The sequence below is a fragment of the Rhinolophus hipposideros genome (assembly GCF_964194185.1).
Source record: "Rhinolophus hipposideros genome assembly, chromosome: 16".
In the NCBI taxonomy this organism is placed as follows: domain Eukaryota; kingdom Metazoa; phylum Chordata; class Mammalia; order Chiroptera; family Rhinolophidae; genus Rhinolophus; species Rhinolophus hipposideros.
Window position 1 is genome coordinate 56,269,254 of NC_138062.1, and position 20,538 is coordinate 56,289,791.

The following is a 20,538-nucleotide window of genomic DNA, read 5'->3' on the forward strand; positions in this document are numbered from 1 at the left end:
ACAGTGTCTGGCTCACAGTGAGCACCCAATATAAACATTAGCCATCCTTACTATTAATACTATTATTACTATGAGTCATGCTAGGGTGGGGCCGGGAGGGGAGCATGACCCAGACAGGAGAAAAGGCTTCATGAGGTCCACATGGCTTGTGTATGGTTTACAAAGAAGGATGAAAATTCTACAAAAATGGGGGAGCTGAATCGTATTCCAGGAAGAAGATACTGAAAGCAAAAGCCTAGTGGCCTGGGCGGGAAGTGCAGCTCTGTCTGGGGAACCAGTGCACCCACCACCTGGCTGCAGCATGGTTTTCAGGCGGCTGGGTGGTGAATGGTGGTGGGGTAGGGAGGGGTTTGGCTTCAAGCCAACTGCCCAGGAGCCTGCTGATAAAGTTCTGAGCATCTGCCCTGGTTTGGTTTCCACAGCCTTGCCTTTTCACCTAATCTCATGTCTGGGCCCTGGACCCCACTCTCCAGCCACCATGGCCTTCTGGCTGTTGAGACCCATCAGGCTCTCTCTCACTTGCTGTTTCCTCTGCCTGAAACGCTGTTTTCACTAACTCCACCCCGGCCTGTGATCAGAGTAAATGCCACCTCCTCCGGGATGTCTTCCCTGCCTTCCTAGCTAAGGAGCTCCATCATCACATAAACCAGGTTATTCCCCTCATTACATGCCTCCCGTTCTGAAATTATCTTATGAGTGTTGTTTACTTGCTTCTTCCTCCTGACTCCACGAGACTGTCAGCTCCATGAGGGCTGGGATTTTGTCTTGTTCAATGGTGCACCCCCAGCACCTAGAGCGCTATTAGTAGGTGCTTAATAAATGCTTATTAAAGGAAGGATTAAAATATTTTTAAACAGGGAAGGGAGACGATCTGACTCTCATGGTTTTTTATTTATTATTATTAGTTTCAGGTGCTGACTCTCATGTTTTAAAAGACACCCTCTGACTGCTGGAGGTAGGCAAGCAACTGTACAGGTCCAGGCAGTGATGACAGGGCCAGGATCAGGGTGGTGGCAGGGGAAGGGGTGAGAACTGGTCAGAAATTTAGGAGGAAGGAGAGATGGAAAATGGCAATTGAGAGAGGGGTTGGGAGGCAGGGGAGTAAATGATGAAGAGGGAAAAGCACATGACCTGTGGCTTTGATGATGGGGTGGAGTCGGGATGAAGACAACAGGAAAAGGGCAAAGAAGGACAAATTGGTGTCTGGGACGCCTGATGGACATCCCAGGGATGAGGTCCAGGAGGCGATAATAATTATAATACAGTTATAATAACTAGCACGTGAGCTCTATGCTTACGTTATCCATCTCATATCAAATTTTATTGAGCACTGAGGACGCAGCAGTGATTGTGCCCAAGTCCCTGTCCTCATGGGACTGATGATTCTGTTGACTTGGGACAGAAACTAAACAGATTAATGGACCAAGAAAGAAATACATACTTTAATGTTAGGTAGTGATAAATCCTAGGGCAGTGTGTGTCTGTGTGAGTGTGTGTGTGTGTGTGCAATACAACAGGGTAAGGGACAGAGAACGGGAGATCATGTTGGACAAAGTCTGACGCAAGAATTTATAAATATTTATTACACAAAGACTTAATGACAGAAAATGGATGGTTGAGTTAGTACGGTTAGGTAAATGATCCATAGATACACTCAAAATTTCAATGAGGTGTTTCTTTCCTGTTATACAGAAGAGGGAAACTGAGGCAGTGGGTTGCCATAATGTCACTTACATACGAATGAAAACCGCAACGGACAGAGGAGAGAGGACCTCTAGGTTGAAAAGACGCCGCGCAGAGGACCCCCGGAAACGGTCATTAATTGGGATGGGGGCGGGGGCCCAGAGCGGCACGCATTGGCCTATGACGTCATCGGGACGTTAAATAGCGTAACATCACCTGGACGTACCTCCATTTCCCTTCCTGGACAGGTCCTCTGTTAGTCGGGCCGGTCTGAATCAAGCCTATTATTGGCTATTCGCTCCGTCAATTTGTTTCATTCTTCCAGTCTTCCGCCTCCTGAGTCCGCTTCTGATAGGTTGACGCGACCGTCACTTCAGAAAAGTCCGCATTCCTTCCGCCTTTCTCCAGGAGACCGAGGGCAAGGAGGGTGGATCCCAGTCTGCGCCCACCTCGGGGGCTCTGTTTCCGCCTCTGATTGGCTCTTCTGGGCGCCGGTCGCTACGCCACTCGCCGCTGATTGGCCATCTGGCAGCCGCTCTGCGCGGCACCGGCTCCGCCCCCGCAGGGTGTTTGTGGTGGGGTTGCGGAGTCGCCGATCCCGCCGGAAGCGCCAGGACAATGGGGACCCGGGACGACGAATACGACTACCTATTCAAAGGTAAGGCCGGTGGGGTAGAGACGGGCGAGGGGGCGGCGGCGAGACGGCGAACAGGCGGGCCGTAGCTGCCCTGCAGGCCGCTGGGCCTCGGCCGGAGCCCGGAGCTTGGGGCCCGGCGGGTCAAGCAGCCGGGAAGGCCGGGGCAGCCCGGGTTCGATCAGCTTTGTGTGTGGGGTACGCCACGGTGCGGAGCGGGTGGCCCAAAGAGCCCTGAGCGCCCTGGATGCGCCGAGGCGGGGCCGGAGCCCAGAGGGGGTGGGTCCCAGAGCGCGGTGGGAGAGGCCGTTAGGGGCGGAGCCCCGGAGGGGGCGGGACCGCCTGGCGTTTGTCAGGCCGGGTTGGGTGGAAAACTCCATGGGGTGGGGGCGGGGCTAAGACATGGTGGGCGTGTCCAAGAAGTAGGCTGGACGTTTGGGGCGTTACTCTTCAGAGGGTGGGCGGGAGCAGACTTGATTGGTGACTGCGTCTGGGGGCGGAGCCAGGAAGGGAGGGGGTGGATAATGTGCGTGGAGGTGTGTGGTGGAGGACGATGGGTGGGGTGCGGACCCGGGCTTCCATGGAGGGGCGCCTGGTGGAGGGGACTGTGTGTGCTGGACCCAGGTCTGGTCGTTAACAGTTCTATCTCTCATAGCTCCGGGAACTCTTAATAGCACTACCCAAAGTACCTGCACTTTTCTAAGTACTTTACACACATGAATTCATTGAAATTCTCACCACAGCCCTGTGAGGTCAGTATTATTCAGTCTGGAAACGGGGTCCAGGGAGACAAGACAAGAACACAGTGAATAAGTGTTGGAGCAGGATTCGAACCCAGGCCTGTGGGCTTTACCACTTAGGGAGTGTATCTGGGGGAGATTGCACCCGGATCCCGGCGTGGGCTGTCCGAGCGCCTCCCCCAACACATCGCGCTGATGCCTCAGGTCCGGGCCAGCCTGCTGGTGATTTCCCTGCCTGAGGGACAGGGCTCTGGGAGCCTCCAGTAAGGCCTAGGTAGGTCAGGCAGCCATTGCTGGCCTGGGGCCAGCGGGAGCGCTCCTTCACCCTGCCTCACAAGCTAGGGAGACGCACCACATGTCGCTGGAGTCCGTCTCTCAGCTGGGCTGGCTTAGGGGTCACTGGCTTCACAGCACCTTCTGTGCCACGCTGGACCTCTGCCAGTTCTTCTGCTGTCTGTGCTGGGCTCCCTGGCTGACAGTGGCCGCCCTTGAGAGCTAACTCCTGGGCCCGTGCAGGGTGTGTTTGCTCTGCTGCATCTTCCACTCGCTAGGGGATCCCGGCCATCCCTGGGAGTGCGTCTGTGTCTGGAGCTAGCCTCGGCTGACCATCAAGCATCTTGGGGCCCGGGGACGTTGGGGATGTGGAGAATGAGTGGAGCACTCCCTACCTGGGATATCCATGTGTTGAAAGGCTACTGGGGAAAGGGAGGGCCCATGCAAAAGCCCAGAGTCCTCGCGCAGCACTGTGGGGTCTGGGACCGCCTGCGGGTTGATATGTCACTGGCAGAGAAGGCTGTGTGGTCAGCAGGCTTCAGGCCAAGGCTGTGGTGCTGACTGAGTCTTGCGGTGTCACCTTAGAAGCAGGGGAAGCTCTGTCAGGGCTTTTGGGACTGGTGACAGGTGGTCTGGACTCCAGTCCTGCTGCAGCTGGTGCCTGTCTCTACTCAGCTTGCCCTGAGGCAGCTGCTCCCAGGTCAGGGCTGGGCATCTGCCCGGCTGTGGCATTGCCAGGCCAGGGGGCATTCCCCCAGTTGCCCCCTGCAGGCTTCTGTGGTCATTCCTGCTTGTTATTTTCAACTATGTGCTGTTATAAATAACCCAGCTCCAAATGTTTGCACTAGTCATCTATTACCCTTTGGGTTACTTCCTGGAAGTATGTTCCCAGAAGTACCGTTACTGGGTCAGGGGCAGTGGAACAGCTGTGCACTCCCCAGGACTTGTCTCTAGTTCACTTCCTGGAAACACTAATCTGGCTTCTGGGACAACTGGCAAAGGGTGCCTGCCTGCGCTGCAGCTCTACCCCACTGGCCTCCCTTTCTGAGTGCAGCAGGTGCCCTGCTGACCTTCTCAAGCCGGGTTGCAAGTGAAAATCTAATGCACAAGGTCAGGGTTCCTCTAACTGTGGTCCTCTGAGCCCTCCCCTTCATAGTTACACCTTGTCCGAGGACCCCCGTATTATACCTTAATGTTTGTCTTTACATTCACTTAGGTTTTCACTTCCTTAAATGGGAAAAATAAACTCTTATTTGACTTTGTCAGATAAAGAAGGGAGGAAGGAAGCCGCTGCCATCACATCACTTGCCATAAATATGTCAGGTAGACAAAAACATGACTGCTGCACCCTTCCGGCCCCTCCCGAGACCCTGTGGCCTGCAGAGGGTCAGGCCTGGATGTTAGAGAGACGTCCAAGATACAGCTGCACCGGAAGGGTTACCAAGGGCCAACTTTCTCCCCGGCCCTGCTGCCGGGTGTGGGGATCCCTTTAGGAGAAAAGGGGGTAGCCATCCTTTCACCCGCTACCCTGTGGCCAGCCTTCCCCAGGCGTTGGTCACCTTCCCCTGTCCCTGCCCTGGGCACAGAGAGGCCAGATCTCTCACTTTGGGACACTGGCTGCCCCCTTCCAGCCCTCCCAGCAGGATTGTTTGTTTTGGCTGCCAGATGGCATGTTGGCTCCCCTGATCTCCATGGCCAAGGCCAGCAGATCCCCCCCGGGGTGTTTTCCCCATGTGGTGGTTATTTTCTTCTACATTCCTGCCTCCCCAGGAGTGAAGTTGTTTATTTGTACCTAATTTTAGGTTCTCACATTTATCCTGCTAACATTTTGTTCTGTCAACTGTGGGCCATTTTCTCAGCCTCAGGATCAGTCCCTGGGGGCTCCCCAATTTCTCCTCTGATAGATCGGGCTGCAGGGTCCACAGTGGGAGGAGCATTGGTGTCCCCAAGGGCCACTGAGCCTTCCCAGCGCCTCCAGCCACTCACCTGGCCTGTGAGGTTGTGGTGATGTGGGCTGCTTGCACGGTGGCCCAGGACCCTGTCCTCTGGTTTGTGTCCACCCTGGCCCCATCTGTGAGTCCTTCTGGGAAGCGGGCAAGAAGAGAGTGGCAGCTGGCTCTGGGAAACAGGCCAGCCCCCGTGCTCACCTCTCTCACCTCTCTTGGGAGCCAAGTGCTCCCGAGGCAGCCTCCTGGCTCTGCAGCCTGGGCGGGACCCCACAAGGCCCACTGGTCTAGGAACTGACTGCACCATCTCTTCCCATTGCGAACAGCAGCCCTGCCTGTGCCCCAGCTATGGGCATTTCCCCTCTGCTCTCTGATTCCCCTGGGAATAGTTGTGACAGGATTGCCCCCAAGGGCTGGTCCCTGGGGTGGTCAGGGCCGATTCCTGGAGAAGTGGCGAGGTCCTGCTCTGCCTGGAGTAGGGGAGCCTGCCCCTCACCCGAATGGCTACTCAGTCTGCCTGAACCTCAGAATGTGGGCCCCAGGGGGGCCACACTGCCAGGGGGCAGGCCAGAGGACCCAGGCCTTCAAGAGGTGCCAGCTCTTTGTTTTTGCCAACTGGGCTTGCCTGCCCTGCCAGCCAAGTGGCTGGTCCAGAGAGGCCATTTCCTGGCCAGTGATGCCACCCATTTCTGTGGAAATGCTGGGGGCCTCAAGGGCCCTTTATTTCCCCAAGACAACAGATCACTTGTGCCTTTGACAATGCCGTCCTCATTCCCAGAGTGTACCCAGGGCCAGCCCAACCCCTGCACTGCTGTCCACCTCTCTGCTTCAGGTACTTGTGCCAGGAATTGCCTGGGCAGCCCGGCCTTCCCGACATTCTTCTGGGCAGTGGCTGGTGGCCCTAGTTCTGTTTCGGCCTCCCCTGTTCTCACAGGGTGACCTTGGGATGGAGGACTTGGTCACTCTGAGTTGAGTGTCGCCAACTATACGTGGGGAATGATAATATGACATTTGTCTCTGGGGTGGCCCCGAGAACTCAATAATAAAGCCTTTAGGACTGGGCCTGGCCTATGGGGCTGAGGAGATTGTTGGCTGGGCCAGGGCAGAATTAATGGGGCTAAGGAGACCCTGACACTGGGACAAAGCTGGGAAGGAAGTGAGAGGTGGGGGATACAGTGCAGAGCCCAAAGGGGACTCTCCTCATTTCCTGTTCTGTTCCTGAGGATGTGAGAACTGTGAACAGACCTCCCCGGCCTTGGCCAGGTTCCTGTGGCCACCATGGGAAGGAGGTGAGGGGTTGGGGGTGTGGCTGGTGGGCTCCACAGTCAGTCCAGCCTGGCCCTACGTGGCCTGGGAGTCGATTTGGGGCCCAGCCAGCATGGTTGGGAGCTCTCGGCAGGCCCATATCCATCTCCTCGTGTTTTCCATGTGTCTCTGAAGTCAGGACACTGGTCCTGTTGTCACAGGTCTTGTGGGCCAGGCCACATGGTGATTTGGGGGAGAAAAGTGGCCTGAACCGAGGGGTTTTGAAGGATGAGCAGGAGTTTGCTGACTACTCCAGGGGGTCAGGATGCTCTAAGTAGTGGGATAGGAAGAGGTTGAACTCAGACCTCTGAGCTCAGCCCTAGACCCAGAAAACCTGGGTTCAAATCCTGCCGGATCACTTTTCAGCTGGGTGGCCCTGGTGAACACAGTTGAGAAGTGGGAGCAAGCCTGCTCAGACTTCTGCTCTGCCACTTTCTGCTCAAATGGGCCTTGTTTGAGGCCCCTGTCTGTGCCTCAGTTTCCTCATCTGTAAAATGGGCTACACAAGGCTTCTGTGAGGTGATGAGAATCAAAGACTTTCACAGCACAGATTCATTTTTAAGCGTTCTTCTTGTTCTTATTGTTTTTGGCTCTGAAGCAGCCAGTCCAGAGAGGGTGCTGGGTCATGGGGCTGCCTCCTCCACCGTCGCCTGAGAATGGTGACCTTGGCATCCTCCAAGTGAGGGAGGAGGTGGGCCTGGGAGGCTCCGTAGCCACTTTATCATTTGTTTGTTCACTCTGTCTTTTGTGCAGGGCCCTGCGCCAGAACTTAGGGATACAGCAGGGAACCATACTGTCCGAGCTCCCGCCCTCGAGACAGACTGGCAAACAACAAATAAGTGAAACCTGGCCAGTGTGAGAGGGTGGGGAGAGCTGTGAAGGAAAGGCAAAGCAGGGGAGTGGGGAGTGTTAAGAGGACAGCAGGGAGGGGACAGGCGCCACACAGAGGAGATGAGGGTGGGAAGCAGGTGGGTTCCTGGGGAAGAGCATTCCAGGCAAAGGACAGCTTGCACCTGCACATCGCTGCGTCCCGAGGGAGCCCATATGGCAGGAGGAAAGTGAGTGAGAGGGAGAGAGAGGAGGCGAGGACAGGGAGGTGCAGGTCCTGCAGGGTCTTGTGGGCCAGGGAAGGACTTGGGCTTTTATCCCGAGGGATGGAGGAGCCTGGAGGGATGTGGGTAGAGGAGGGGCAGGACCTGACTCGGGTGCTCACGGGCGCCCTCTGGTGGCTGCAGAGGGGAGGGGAGAACAGTTTCTTGGTTGGGGATGAGCGTAAACTCCAAGACACCTGGGAGGAGGCTGGCTCAGCTATCCAGGGAGAGATGGTTGTGGCCTGGATTAGGGTACTGGCAGTGAAGGTGGTAAGAAGTGAGGGTGAGAGTGGCCAGATGGCTCAGTTGGTTAGAGCGTGAGCTCTGAACAGGGTTGCCAGTTCGATTCCCTCATGGGATGTTGGGCTGCGCCCCCTGCAACAAAAGATTGAAAACAGCAACTGGGGCCGGCCCAGTGGCTCAGGCAGTTAGAGCTCCATGCTCCTAACTCCGAAGGCTGCCGGTTCGATTCCCACATGGGCCAGTGGGCTCTCAACCACACCCCCTGCAACTAAGATTGAACACGGCACCTTGAGCTGAGCTATTGCTGAGCCCCCGGATGGCTCAGTTGGTTGGAGCGCATCCTCTCAACCACAAGGTTGCCGGTTTGACTCCCACAACAGATGGTGGGCTGTGCCCCCTGCAACTAGAAATGGCAACTGGACCTGGAGCTGAGCTGCGCCCTCCACAACTAAGACTGAAAGGACAATAACTTGAAGCTGAACAGCACTCTCCACAACTAAGATTGGAAGGACAATAACTTGAAGCTGAACAGCACCCTCCACAACTAAGATTGGAAGGACAACAACTTGACTTGGAAAAAAAGTCCTGGAAGTACACACTGTTCCCCAATAGAGTCCTGTCCCCCTTCCCCCCCCCAAAATAAAAGAAAAAGAAAACAGCAACTGGACTTGGAGCTGAGCTGCGCCCTCCACAACTAGACTGAAGGACAACGACTTGGGGCTGATAGGCTTTGGAAAAACACACAGTTCCCTGATAAAAATTTAAAAAAAAAAAGAGGGTGAATCTGGACACACACACATAACATTTTTAATTGAGGAGAAACTTTTCATCAGGGTTGAGGGTGACCAAGCCTGCAGCCACCTGGCTCTCCACTGAGCTGACCCATCCGCGGTTCCAGAGCCCAAGACCCACACTTGAGGGTCCATGTGGTTCAAAGCTGGGGCGTCTGGTCAGGCTTCTATATGTTCCGTCTGTGCTGAACATATACCTATACATGTGTGCGCACACACGGATATAAGTCAACACCAGTGTGCCCTGGGTGAGGACGGCCCTCCAGGGCCCAGACCCTTCCTGGACCACTTCTCGTGGCCCCACCCCTAAGGGGAGAGATGGACCAGGCCTGTTCTTTACTGTTCAAGAGGGCTCTCATCCTGGACGTCCCTGCAGGGCGGTCCAACCCTGGGGTTGGGGTGCTAGGAGGGGTAGCAGGCTCTGTCTCCTCCAGGCTGCGTCCAGAGGGCACAGTCCTGTTTCACATGGGTGAGTTGGCTGTGCTGGGTTGTATATTGGTTTGCTTGCAGCAGCTTTCCAATGAGGAAGCAGCAGGGTGGGCATGGGGCGTGAAGCTTCTCATTTCCTATTGAAATTCCAGAGCCAGACCCTTGTAGGTAGGAACCTTGTGGGACAATAGTAATAATACCGCCCCCACCTGTCTTAGCGGGCTGGATGCTGGCTGAGTTCTGGCCCGCAAGTTCTTGTGTTCCCTTCCCTGAGGTGACTCTTGTTCCGTCTTTCCCTTCACCCTTGTGGAAAAGGCAGCCCAGAGAGGTTAACTTAGTTGCCCAAGGTCGCCCAGCGTGGGAGCTTACTCCGGCCACCAGATTGCAATAGAGGTTTGGGGTTTGATGGATCTCCTGCCTGCCAGGATGCCTAGGTCCCTGTGCTCCAGCTGGGACAGCCCTGCTCTGAAGGATGAGACACAGGGAGGGGTATTGTGCTGTGTACAGTGGCTGGGTTTGTGGAAACCCGGAGCTGCTGTTGGCTTCTGCACTGGGAAATGTGGTGTGTCTGGCGAGGGGCTGCGGACGTCTCTGACTCCATCTTGTTGTGGGCTGTCACATGTCTGTAGCACCCAAGGCGAGGCTGTGAAGGCTCTGTGGGTGGACCTGGGTGGCTCCTGGGTCTTGCTCTGGTGGTGCTGCCCCGCTCTGGCCCATGGAGCCTCACCTATGTCCTTTGTCCCCACAGTGGTGCTCATCGGGGACTCGGGCGTGGGGAAGAGCAACCTGCTGTCCCGCTTCACCCGCAACGAGTTCAACCTGGAGAGCAAGAGCACCATCGGCGTGGAGTTTGCCACCCGCAGCATCCAGGTGGACGGCAAGACCATCAAGGCGCAGATCTGGGACACCGCCGGCCAGGAGCGCTACCGCGCCATCACCTCCGCGTGAGTGGCAGGGATGAGGAGATGCGGGGGCCATGGGCCCCAAAGGGCGGGTGGGAGAAGGGGAGATCACAGCCTCCACAACAGTTGGCCCAGCAGCTGTGGGACCCTCAGGACCATACTGCGACCCCTGATGGGCATGTCCCACGGCCCCTCTGACCCTGGATCCCTCTGAGGCACTGCAGTTTTGCACTTCATCTAACCCGCTCCTCAGCCCTACCTGCTCAGCCCACCCTGTCTGGCCATTTTCCCAGTCTTCCCTCAGCTCCCCGTGGCCACCCAGCCATCAGGAACTACTTGAACTGCTTCCTCCTAGACGCGTCCAGACCCCCGGCCATTCTCCCATTGGTCACTTGCTGTCCTGTGGATGCCCTCCACTGAGGCCTGCTTACCTCCCCATCTCCATAATCCCTCCAGGTTGAGCCAGGCCACGACAGGCACAGAACTTTGCCCAGCAGCAGCTCTTTCCCTGCAAGGCACTGTTTCCTTCTCCCTTCTGTGTGGCTGAGTTTGTGGGTATCTTCTGTTTCCAGGCCCTAAACTCCCTCCTCAGGCCCCCAGAGTCCTGGGCTGAGTCTGGGACGGGAGCCCTCTTGTGAGGCCAGGATGGCTGCCCCTCAGCTGGCTCTGTGCGTGGACCCTGAGCCGCTGCCCGCAGAGCCTGGGTCCCTGTGGCTCTGTGCGTGGGCCCTGAGCCGCTGCCCGCAGAGCCTGGGTCTCTCTGGCTCTGTGCGTGGGCCCTGAGCCGCTGCCCGCAGAGCCTGGGTCCCTGTGGCTCTGTGCGTGGGCCCTGAGCCGCTGCCCGCAGAGCCTGGGTCTCTGGGGTGCTATCAGGCAGCTCACACTTGGGCCCTGCCCCATCCCCACAGGTACTACCGCGGTGCAGTGGGCGCACTGCTGGTATATGACATCGCCAAGCACCTGACGTACGAGAACGTGGAGCGCTGGCTGAAGGAGCTGCGGGACCATGCTGACAGCAACATCGTCATCATGCTGGTGGGCAACAAGAGTGACCTGCGCCACCTGCGGGCCGTGCCCACTGACGAGGCCCGCGCCTTCGCAGGTAAGTGCCTGCCAGCTAGAGGAGAGGGCTTTCACTTGGGCCAGGGCCTCCCGCAGGGTCCAGCTCTGACAGCGAGACTGACTAAGGTGGCGGAGAAGTATCTGGGGGCAGGCAGCCCTCTCTAGGCCCCTCCCATTTTCCCTTGGCTTCAGTGCCAGCCTCTGTACCCGGAGTGGGCATCTCGGTCCTATCCCTTTGGGCCCAGCCCTTCATTTCCTGGGCCAGGTGCAGCAGGCAGCGTCTCCAAAAGCGTGCAGGGGACCCCCTCTCCCGGCTACCCCCCCCCAACCACTGCTCCACTCACCTGGGCAATATTCTCTCTGTTCCAGAAAAGAACAACTTGTCCTTCATTGAGACCTCAGCCTTGGACTCCACCAACGTAGAGGAAGCTTTCAAGAACATCCTCACAGGTGGTTCCAGGGCTGGCGGGGCCACAGGCTCCCCACCGGGCCCACTGAGGGTGGCATGGGAAGGGCACCAGCCACTTTGGTGCCATGCTCCTGAATGCAGCCCCTGAACCTTCATTCTTTAAACCTGCCAGTCAGTCTGGACAGGAGGACAAACCTGTCATGTTCCAGGAGGTCAGGGGATCCCACCCCTGCTGGCACTCAGGACCCAGAGACCCCCCTGGACTCAGCTCTAGTGGGTGGGTCCTGCCATAGCTCCACCAGGGCACAGCCAGCTGGGGAGGCAGGTGGCCTCAGGCGCAGAGCCCCTGGGCTTCTGGGAGTGTATTCTGAGGAGGAGGCGGTCTCTGATCTTCAAGAAGAGGCCTGGGCTGGGGGGGCCTCTGTGACCAGATGTGCCCTTGCTGAGTACACAGGGGGAACCCTTGTGTCATGGGGGCAGGTAGGGCGCAGTAGGGTCCCTTGGGCGGGGCCCTGGACACCGGGGAGGTGGCATCCAGATGAGTCCTACAGGCAGTCACTGCAGGCAGGGCACTCACCCGCTTCCCCTCATTGCAGAGATCTACCGCATCGTGTCACAGAAGCAGATAGCAGACCGCGCAGCGCACGACGAGTCCCCTGGCAACAACGTGGTGGACATCAGCGTCCCGCCCACTACCGATGGACAGAAACCCAACAAGCTACAGTGCTGCCAGAACCTGTGACCACCCCGCACCTCACCCGAGTGTGCGTGCACGTCCTCGTCCTCTGTCCGCCCCTCACCGCGCTGTCTTCCCTGCCCTGACCCTTTCTGTCCCTCCATGACTGGCTCCCACCCTCCCACTGAGCTCCGCACAGCCATCTGGGGCTACGGAAGAGCAGGAGTCAAGCGGCACCGCCTGTCCACCCCCCAGGAAAGCTCAAAGCCCTGGCTGCTGCACCTGCTCTTCTTGGGTCCCACTGGGCTTCTGGGCAGGGCAGAGAGGGTGGCCCAATGGACAGGGCCAGCCAGAGGCAAGAGGATGGGCACGCTGAACAGGCTTCTCCAGTTTTCCACTGTAGACTCCAGGGAGCATTTGCCTCCATCCCTCTCTGGCCAGTTGGCCCATCTGGCCTCAGTCCCCACCCAGAAACCCCCCATGGGCTGAAGCCTGAAGAGTATGTGACCCGGGGGCCGGGTAGACAGACACGCGCTCCCGGCACCCCACTCCCCACGCACAGCCAGCACCGGCACATGCCTTTGACCTCCAGCCTCTCCCGTGCGTGCGTGACTCCAGCTCCTGCCTGTAGATTTATGCTGGGAGAAGACCCCCCCTCCCCTTCTGCCCTCCTTTTTGCACGCAGCGCGCTCCCCACCCTTCCCTGTGCCCTTCCCTCTGTCTTGTCTCCCTGTCTGGTCAGGAATCTATTTGCAAGTGAAGCAATATCTCCGTGTTTTGTATATACAACCGCTCTTGTAGCCTTTCGTTTTTTTGTTACTGTAGAGAAACAGATTCTTTATACACTTTGTAAGATTGACGCCAAACCCCAGCTCTCAGATCTCTTATTCTCCCTGTGGCCCGTCCTGCACTGTTGCCCGATGCCTCATTTCTCTGGCCCATTACTAAAATGTATAATCCGACTTCCTGGACCGAAACCTGCGCTGCGCCTTTGTCTTCTTTCTCCCCTCCAGATGACCACCCCTGAGCCAGGCCCCTCCCTGTCCTGCGGTGGGCTGCACTCCCCTGCTGTAAAGGGAGCTAGAAGACCAGGCCTGAGCCCCACCCAGGACCATGCAGAGGCCTCCTGGAGCTGACCACAAGGGTCTCGGGTGGCTAAGCGTGGGGTGGATCCTCTCCAAGCTGCCCTTGGGGAGGGAGGGAAGGCTGGGGGTTGACATTAAACTCTAGCCCTAGACCAACAGCTCTAGAACCTGAGGACAGCTCTCCAGAAGGGGATGGGCTGCCCACTGCTCCCGACTTCCAGCCCTGGGGTAGACTGCTCATTGCTTCCATCTACTCCCCAACAGGCCACCACCTCACCTGGGGTCCCAGCAAAGACTGGCAAAGGGCTGGCCCGGGAGATGTTGGCGATACCAGCTCCATCCAGCTCTCTGCATCTCCATCCTAAACTGACCGTCTGACCTCTGAGGAGGACCCAGCTGGATGCTGGTGATGGGGAGGGGGTGGGTAGGGGAGATGAGCTGGGGTTCTGCTTTTCTGCTTCTACCCACTGTGGAGGAGGAGGAGGTGACGTGGCTGGTCCCCTCCCTGTACTGACCACATGACCCCAGTGCATGTGTCCTTGACCCCTAGGAGAACCACCAGGGGGAGATCCACGCCCTTCAGATTCCAGGTTCTGGCTGCCTTGCTAGAGGGATGGGCAAACCCAGACATCCCTCCCGAAGAACTCATAGCTGTGGGAGCTGTTCTGATGGGAGCTGGGGTGAGCCAGGCGCGTGCTCTGGGCCGAGGAGCACCTTGGGTGGGGGATCTGGTGGGGCGCGCACTCCAGGGATCATTTACACGGACCCTGGGGGTGCTGACTCCCCTGGGTTTGGGCAGGGTGGGCTGTGCAGAGGGCAGAGGGTGAACAGGCTTCAGAAGGGCCAGGTGAAGCAATGAGACACCTGGAAGGGCTTCAAGCAAAGGTCAGATCTTTCTGGAGCCTCAGATTGATTAGGCCCTGGGCACATTACTAGGGAACAAGATTGATGTGACTGTCCCCTCGGGGGTACTATTTCCGTTACTCTAATTTCAGCGATTTAATAAGCACAACATACTTGCTTTGTGCCGTGCACTGTCTTCAGAGGTTTTATTTTATTTTAATGGTAAAGTACACATACATAAAATTTACCATCTCAACCATTTTAAAGTGTACAGTTCATTAGCGTTAAGTACATTACCATTGTTGTCCAACCACCCCCACCGTCCATCTCCAGAACTTTCTCACCTTCCCAAATTGAAACTCTATCCCCATTAAACACTAACTGCTCATCCCTCTCCCCCAGCCCCTGGCCCCCACTATCTACTGTCTGTCTCTGAATTTGTCAATGTAAGAACAAACCTGTAGAGAATTTTCATAAAAATTTGTTTGAGCCAGACAGGATACACCTGGAAGCCAGATCTCAACAGATTGAGAAAAATGCTTTGGAAAAGAACAGTTTGCAGCATTTTGTTCATCTGAGATTAAAGAGGGAACAGAAGATTATATGAAGGTGGAAACAAGTAACAGTGGTTGGATTACAGGATAGTTAAGATGATGTGCTCTCTTGCATGTTTTAGGAGAGGTCTGAAAGGGGGCATTTCAAAAGTGTGCTAGCCCAGATGCTGGCTTAAGGCAAAGGTAAACATTTTACTAACAAGTTACCTGCTTCGGGCCTGACTGCCCTCCCTGATCTGCCCAGTTAGGGATTTATGATCAGATAACCCAGCAAGTTAGAACCTCCTTTTTGTCCACAAATTTGACTCCTCCGGAGACCTCATATAAGGGAATCACACAATAGTTGTCCTTTTGTGACTGGCTTATTTCACTGAGCATCATGTCCTCAGAGCCCATCCATGCTGTAGCTGGTGTCAGGATGTCTTTTTCTAAAGCAGAATACTATTCCATTGTCTGGATGGACCACATTTTGTTTATCCCTCATCTGTCAATAGACACTTGGGTTGCTTCCACCTTTTGGCTACTGTGAATAATGCTGGAATGACCATGTGTGTGCCAATGTCTGTTGGAGTTTCTGCTTTCAATTCTTTTGGGTAGATACTGAGAAGTGGAACTGCTGGATCACATGGTAATTGTGTGTTTAATTTTTTGAGGAACTGTTAACCTAAATAAATTATGACACATAAAAGAACGTGGTTACACAAAAAAATAAGTATTTTACCTGAAACTAATAATAAAAATAAAAAGGAAAAAAAAATAAGTCTTTTACGTGTCATAATTTATCTAATATTTACATCAACTCTAGGAGGTGGGCATAATTTACCATCCCAATTTATAGATGGGAAACAGAAGTCATTGACTCACTCAGGGTCCCACAGTTAGTAAGAAGCAAATTTCCACCCCAGAGCTATATTCATAACCACTAAGCTAAGGGGCTTCTTCCAGTGTTTTTTGAGGGCTTACTATGTGCCAGAAAGTCCTAACAATTGGAGAAAATACCCAGATAAAAGACTGCTAAGAAGTATACCAAAACTTTTAAATGTTTTTGAATTTTTTTTAATGGAAAAGTTTAGACACTCTAAAGTTGGGAGAATAGTCTAATGAACCTATAGATGGAAAAGGGATTCTATGGAAAGTAACCTCAAGGGTGATCTGATCATAAATTCTGAATTGGGCAGGTCATGGTGGATGGTCCCACCCCAGGCATATAACATTTTTAGCAAAACTTATCTTTTTTGCCGTAAGCAAGCCCTGTCCATTGTTCTTGGGCACCTTGGGTAACACACCTTTGAAATGCCTTTTTTTAGACCCGTCTTTCTAATGTGTGAACCACCCTTTCAGACCCCTCCTTCTAAGACAGGGGTGTCCAAACTTTTTTCAATGTTTTTCACCAAGGGCCATATGCGGTAAAATACACAAACTGCCGGGCCACTCACTCGAGGTGAAGTACATATTGCCTCACCTGGTTTATTTAAGTAAACTAAATATATTTTGGGAATTTGCTGTGGGCCAATTAAAAATGGACCGCAGGCTGCAGTTGGCCCGCAGGCCGCAGTTTGGACACCCCTGTTCTAAGACATAAGCACCCTCAAGAGAGCAAATAACTATCCTATAATCCGACCCTCACCTTGCTAACTCCCACCTCTGTGTAATCTTCCTTACATTCCCTCCTTAATCTCAAATGCATAAAAGAAACCAAAATGTATTCTTCCGAGCATTTGAGATCTTGTTCCCCGGCTCAAATAAACTCGAAAAATTCTCTATAGGTTCGGAAGTTTCTTACATCGAATGAACCCCTATATGCCGCCACCCAACTTGAACCAATTTGTTTCATCTTATTTCCCTCCCGGTGGCAAATCCGAGCTAGAAACTTTTCAGTCTGTATCTCTAAAATACGAAGACTGTTTTTGGTAACATAACTTCACTGCTATTATCACACCTAAATAAATGGACTGTAATTCCTTAATATCATCACATGTCTAGCCAGTGTCTCCCTGGTTGTCTTAAACTTTTTTTTTTACATTGTATCTCAACTTATTTAGATATTTGATTTCTCTTGGCAGTTTTTTTGTGATTTTTCAGTGTACAAGTCTTATACTACTTTTGTTCAGGTGTTTTTTTTTTTAAACTAAAGTTTATTGGGGTGACAATCATTAGCAAAGTTACATAGATTTCAGGAGTACAATTCTGTCATACATTATCTATTTCTCACATTGTGTGTTCAGCACCCAGAGTCAGTTCTCTTTTTAAATTATTTTTATTTGTTTGAATCGGTACCCAAACACAGTACACTTGTTCAAGTGGTTGTACGTGTCTCTTCAGTTTTTTTTTTAAGCTGTAGACCCCCCTCCTTTGATCTCTTTTCTTGCCTTTTATTTTTATTTTTAAGAAATGAGTCATTTGAAGTCCTTTTGCTGATGGCTTCCCTCGGGGGTCTTTCTGCTTTTTAAAAATTTGAGATTAAATTCCCATAACATAAAATTCAAAAATGTACATAAAATTAAAATGTACATTCGGTGATATTTAGTATATTCACAACGTTGTGCAACCTTCACTGTCTAATCCAGAACTTCTACACCAAAGAGAATCTCAGTACCCATTAACAGTCTCTCCTTTTCCTAGCCCCCGCCAGCCTCTGGTAACAACCACTAATCTGCTTTTTCCCTTAATAGACCTATGGCGTCATTTCACATATCTCTTGGTCCCCAGGACTTCCTGTAAATTAATGGGTCTAGAGGTTGATCAGATTTAGGGTTGAAAATCTCATAGGTGATGTGTATATACACTACGAGGTGGATTTCAGTGTGTTTCTCATTCCTGGTTTTAGGAGCTGCTGCAAAGCATTACCTAGATTCGTAACCCATTAGGGGTTGCAAAGTTGGTATACTCAAATTCTATCCCACCTTTATCTACTTCTGGAACACATCTATAAAGAGAAATTTCCCCTCATCGGACAATTGAGTTCATGAACAAATCCTAGAAAAAGTGCTGCATATGTCATTGCTGAATATCACTACGGTCACCTTCGAAGTACTCCCCTTGGGAAGCTATGCACCGACGCCAGTGCCTAGTCCACCCTTCAAAGCAATTTGGGAACTCTTTCTGGAATGGCCATCAGAACTGTCGTCGTTTTACCCTTGATGTCCTGAATGTCATCAAAATGTCTTCCTTTCAATATTTCCTTTCTCTTCGGGTAAAGAAAGAAGTCATTGGGGGCCAGATCAGGTGAGTAGGGAGGGTGTTCCAATACAGTTATTTGTTTACTGGCTAAAAACTCCCTCACAGACAGTGCCGCGTGAGCTGGGGCATTGTCGTGATGCAAGAGCCAGGAATTGCTGGGGGAAAGTTCAGGTCGTTTTCGTCTAACTTTTTTTCACGCAGTGTTTTCAGCACTTCCAAATAGTAAACTTGGTTAACTCTTTGACCAGTTACTACAAATTCATAATGAATAATCCCTCTGATATCAAAAAAGATTAGCAACATCAGTGCAACAAAGCTCGGGAATTTAATTGTCAGATCTCATATGCGCTTACCCTGAGGCACAGATTGTATAGGTCAACATAAATACTGAATTCTTTCCTTAGTCCATTTTCAAAGGTCGTAGTTTTCAAGATTTTGAGTTGGTTCCCAAGTAGCCTTCAAAAGTAATGATTATTATTTTTAGTTAAATTCGTGGATTGAGCCCCTTTGTTGGGGCCCAGCTTTCAACCAGTGTGCACAATGGGAGTGGAATAGGGTTAGAGGCAGCACATCTGGGGCTGATCCTTTGGCCAGTATATCTAAGAGCTTGGTTACACACAGGGTGGGGTGGGGGTGGAAAAATAAGTAAATTCACTGAGGATCATGGGAGCCAGGTTTCTCAGAATCAGAGAAGGAAATTAGAAACATGTAAAGGGGCTGGGCTAAATCGATGCTGGATTAGAATTAGAGGTATTGGTGTGTATTCATGGTTTTGATGATAAGTAAATGTCTGTATGTAGGTACATACATGTGTATTACGATGAGAAAACCAAGTATTAATGATATCAGGGTTGTATTGTCTTTTGATACTCCTGGTGGTTCGCAAAGTGTGAAGGAATTCATGAGGCACAGAAAAGTGAAAAGACGAGAAGTTTGTAGTAAAGTCAAGAGGTAGGAAACTAATGGCAGTGTCTTAGGGAGGCGTCCGCCCTGTTCTCTAGGCTAACGGTTTCTTATATAGAAATGGGCATGTAAGTGTACCTACAGCAGGAGATGTGATATCCCTCTGAGGTCATTTGATTGGCATATATTTGTTATATAACTAGTCTCTTTCTGCTCATGCTCTTACCCATAATGCATACGGAAAAGCCCATGGGTGGGTGGGGGGGACAAGCCTTAATGTTCATTTCATTTTAATTGTATTATAATGAGGCTAGAGTTCAAGTAATGACAGGTTTTAGCAGTTAGTGCATGTGTGAGGAACCAGTCAGAACCACTCAGGTCTTATCTCCTCTTTTTAGAAGTGTTTGAACACCTTAGATTTATTTGTAGGGGATGAGCCTGGGCGGTTCCTGGGGAGGGGGTGCAGGCCTGGGCTGTCCCCCTTTGGGCTCACTTTTATTAACTCCTTTTTCACCTCATCAAGGGTAGCAATGAGCACTAGCACTCAGATCTTAGTTTCTAAATACCATTCCCCACTAAATGAAACCAGTGCTCCTTGGAGAAATGGTTGATTCCAGAGCTGGGGCAGGGAAAAATTCAAGAAAACACCACCTGGAACATCTTGCTGAGCCAGTAAGTAAGCAAGTGCTCAAAGTTGGAATTAGAAAAACCATTATGTGATAAAAGAGACAGGCATGGATAACGCCTCCGGACTACTGCTTTCTTCCTGCCGCAGTTGAGGATGTGATGCCTGGAGCCACAGCAGCTATCTTGCTACCAGGAGAAAAAGGCCAAAAGAATCTGAGTCGTAGACCCTATATCATCATTTGACTAAGCCAATACCAGCAGTCGCCCTTCTCCAGAATTCTTGTAAAATAAAACCCTCTTCGTGGAAGCTAATGACAGCAACAACAAAAATGGATTCAGGCAAGTGTCGTCAATGGATATTGAATCTGGTGGGTAAAGGTTTGTTGAGAAACAGGATATTTAATTAGTTTCAAAGTACTTTCCCATAAAGCACTTATTACAAGTGCAACATTCTCAATCACTCTGGAGAATCCTGGCAGACTTAGGTTCAACCAGGTTAGCATCATTGGTGACAGAAGTAATCAACGTTTTCTACCTCCTGATACATGCACTGAGTTCACCATCACTCCTGTGATTCCTGTCCCAAATGTAGAAATCACAAGGAAATATTACACGAATACCAGTTGAGAGACTTTCTACAAAATGATTAGCCCATAATCTTCAAAAGTATCAATGTTATGAACAACAAGGAAAGACTGAGGAACTGTTCTAGACTGAGGAGACTGAATTAGACAGCAGAATATAACATGTGAGGGCCGGCCAGGCAGTTGGAGCTCCGTGCTCCTAATGCTGAAGGCTGCCGATTCTATTCCCACATGGGCCAGTGGGCTCTCAACCACAATGTTGCTGGTTAGACAACCACCTGCAAGGGATGGTGGGCTCCGCCCCCTGCAACTAATAATGGCAACTGGACCTGGAACTGAGCTGCGCCCTCCACAACTATGATTAAAAGAAAGGACAACAACTTGATGTGGAAAAAGTCCTGGAAGTACACACTGTTCCCCAATAAAGTCCTGTTCCCCTCCCCCCAATAAAAGAAAAAATCTGGGGGAAAAAATACAACGTGATCCTGAGATGGATTCTGGAGCTTTAAAGGACTTTATTGAAACCATGAGTGGGAGTTGGGAATTACATGGTAATACTAATTTCCTGATTTTGAAAG

The 20,538-nt window shown here is 52.3% G+C and overlaps 2 protein-coding genes across 2 annotated transcripts in view; both read left to right on the forward strand.

Moving 5' to 3' along the window:
* The window catches only part of HNRNPM (heterogeneous nuclear ribonucleoprotein M), a 154,539-nt gene that overhangs the window by 77,336 nt on the left and 56,665 nt on the right, over nt 1-20,538 (forward strand). The window lies entirely within an intron of this gene.
* RAB11B (RAB11B, member RAS oncogene family) lies at nt 2,074-13,146 on the forward strand. The gene is made up of 5 exons (XM_081076259.1): nt 2,074-2,341; nt 9,884-10,079; nt 10,946-11,139; nt 11,469-11,549; nt 12,105-13,146. The coding sequence occupies exons 1-5, from the start codon at nt 2,302-2,304 to the stop codon at nt 12,248-12,250; spliced, it is 657 nt and encodes a 218-aa protein (XP_080932385.1). The 5' UTR covers nt 2,074-2,301; the 3' UTR covers nt 12,251-13,146.

Excerpts from the sequence above, each read along its gene's own strand:
- RAB11B (XM_081076259.1), top strand. The coding sequence starts at position 2,302 with ATGGGGACCCGGGACGACGAATACGACTACCTATTCAAAG. Across the intron at positions 11,140-11,468 it reads CGAGGCCCGCGCCTTCGCAG|AAAAGAACAACTTGTCCTTC; the intron begins GTAAGTGCCTGC and ends TCTCTGTTCCAG. Across the intron at positions 11,550-12,104 it reads TTTCAAGAACATCCTCACAG|AGATCTACCGCATCGTGTCA; the intron begins GTGGTTCCAGGG and ends CCCTCATTGCAG.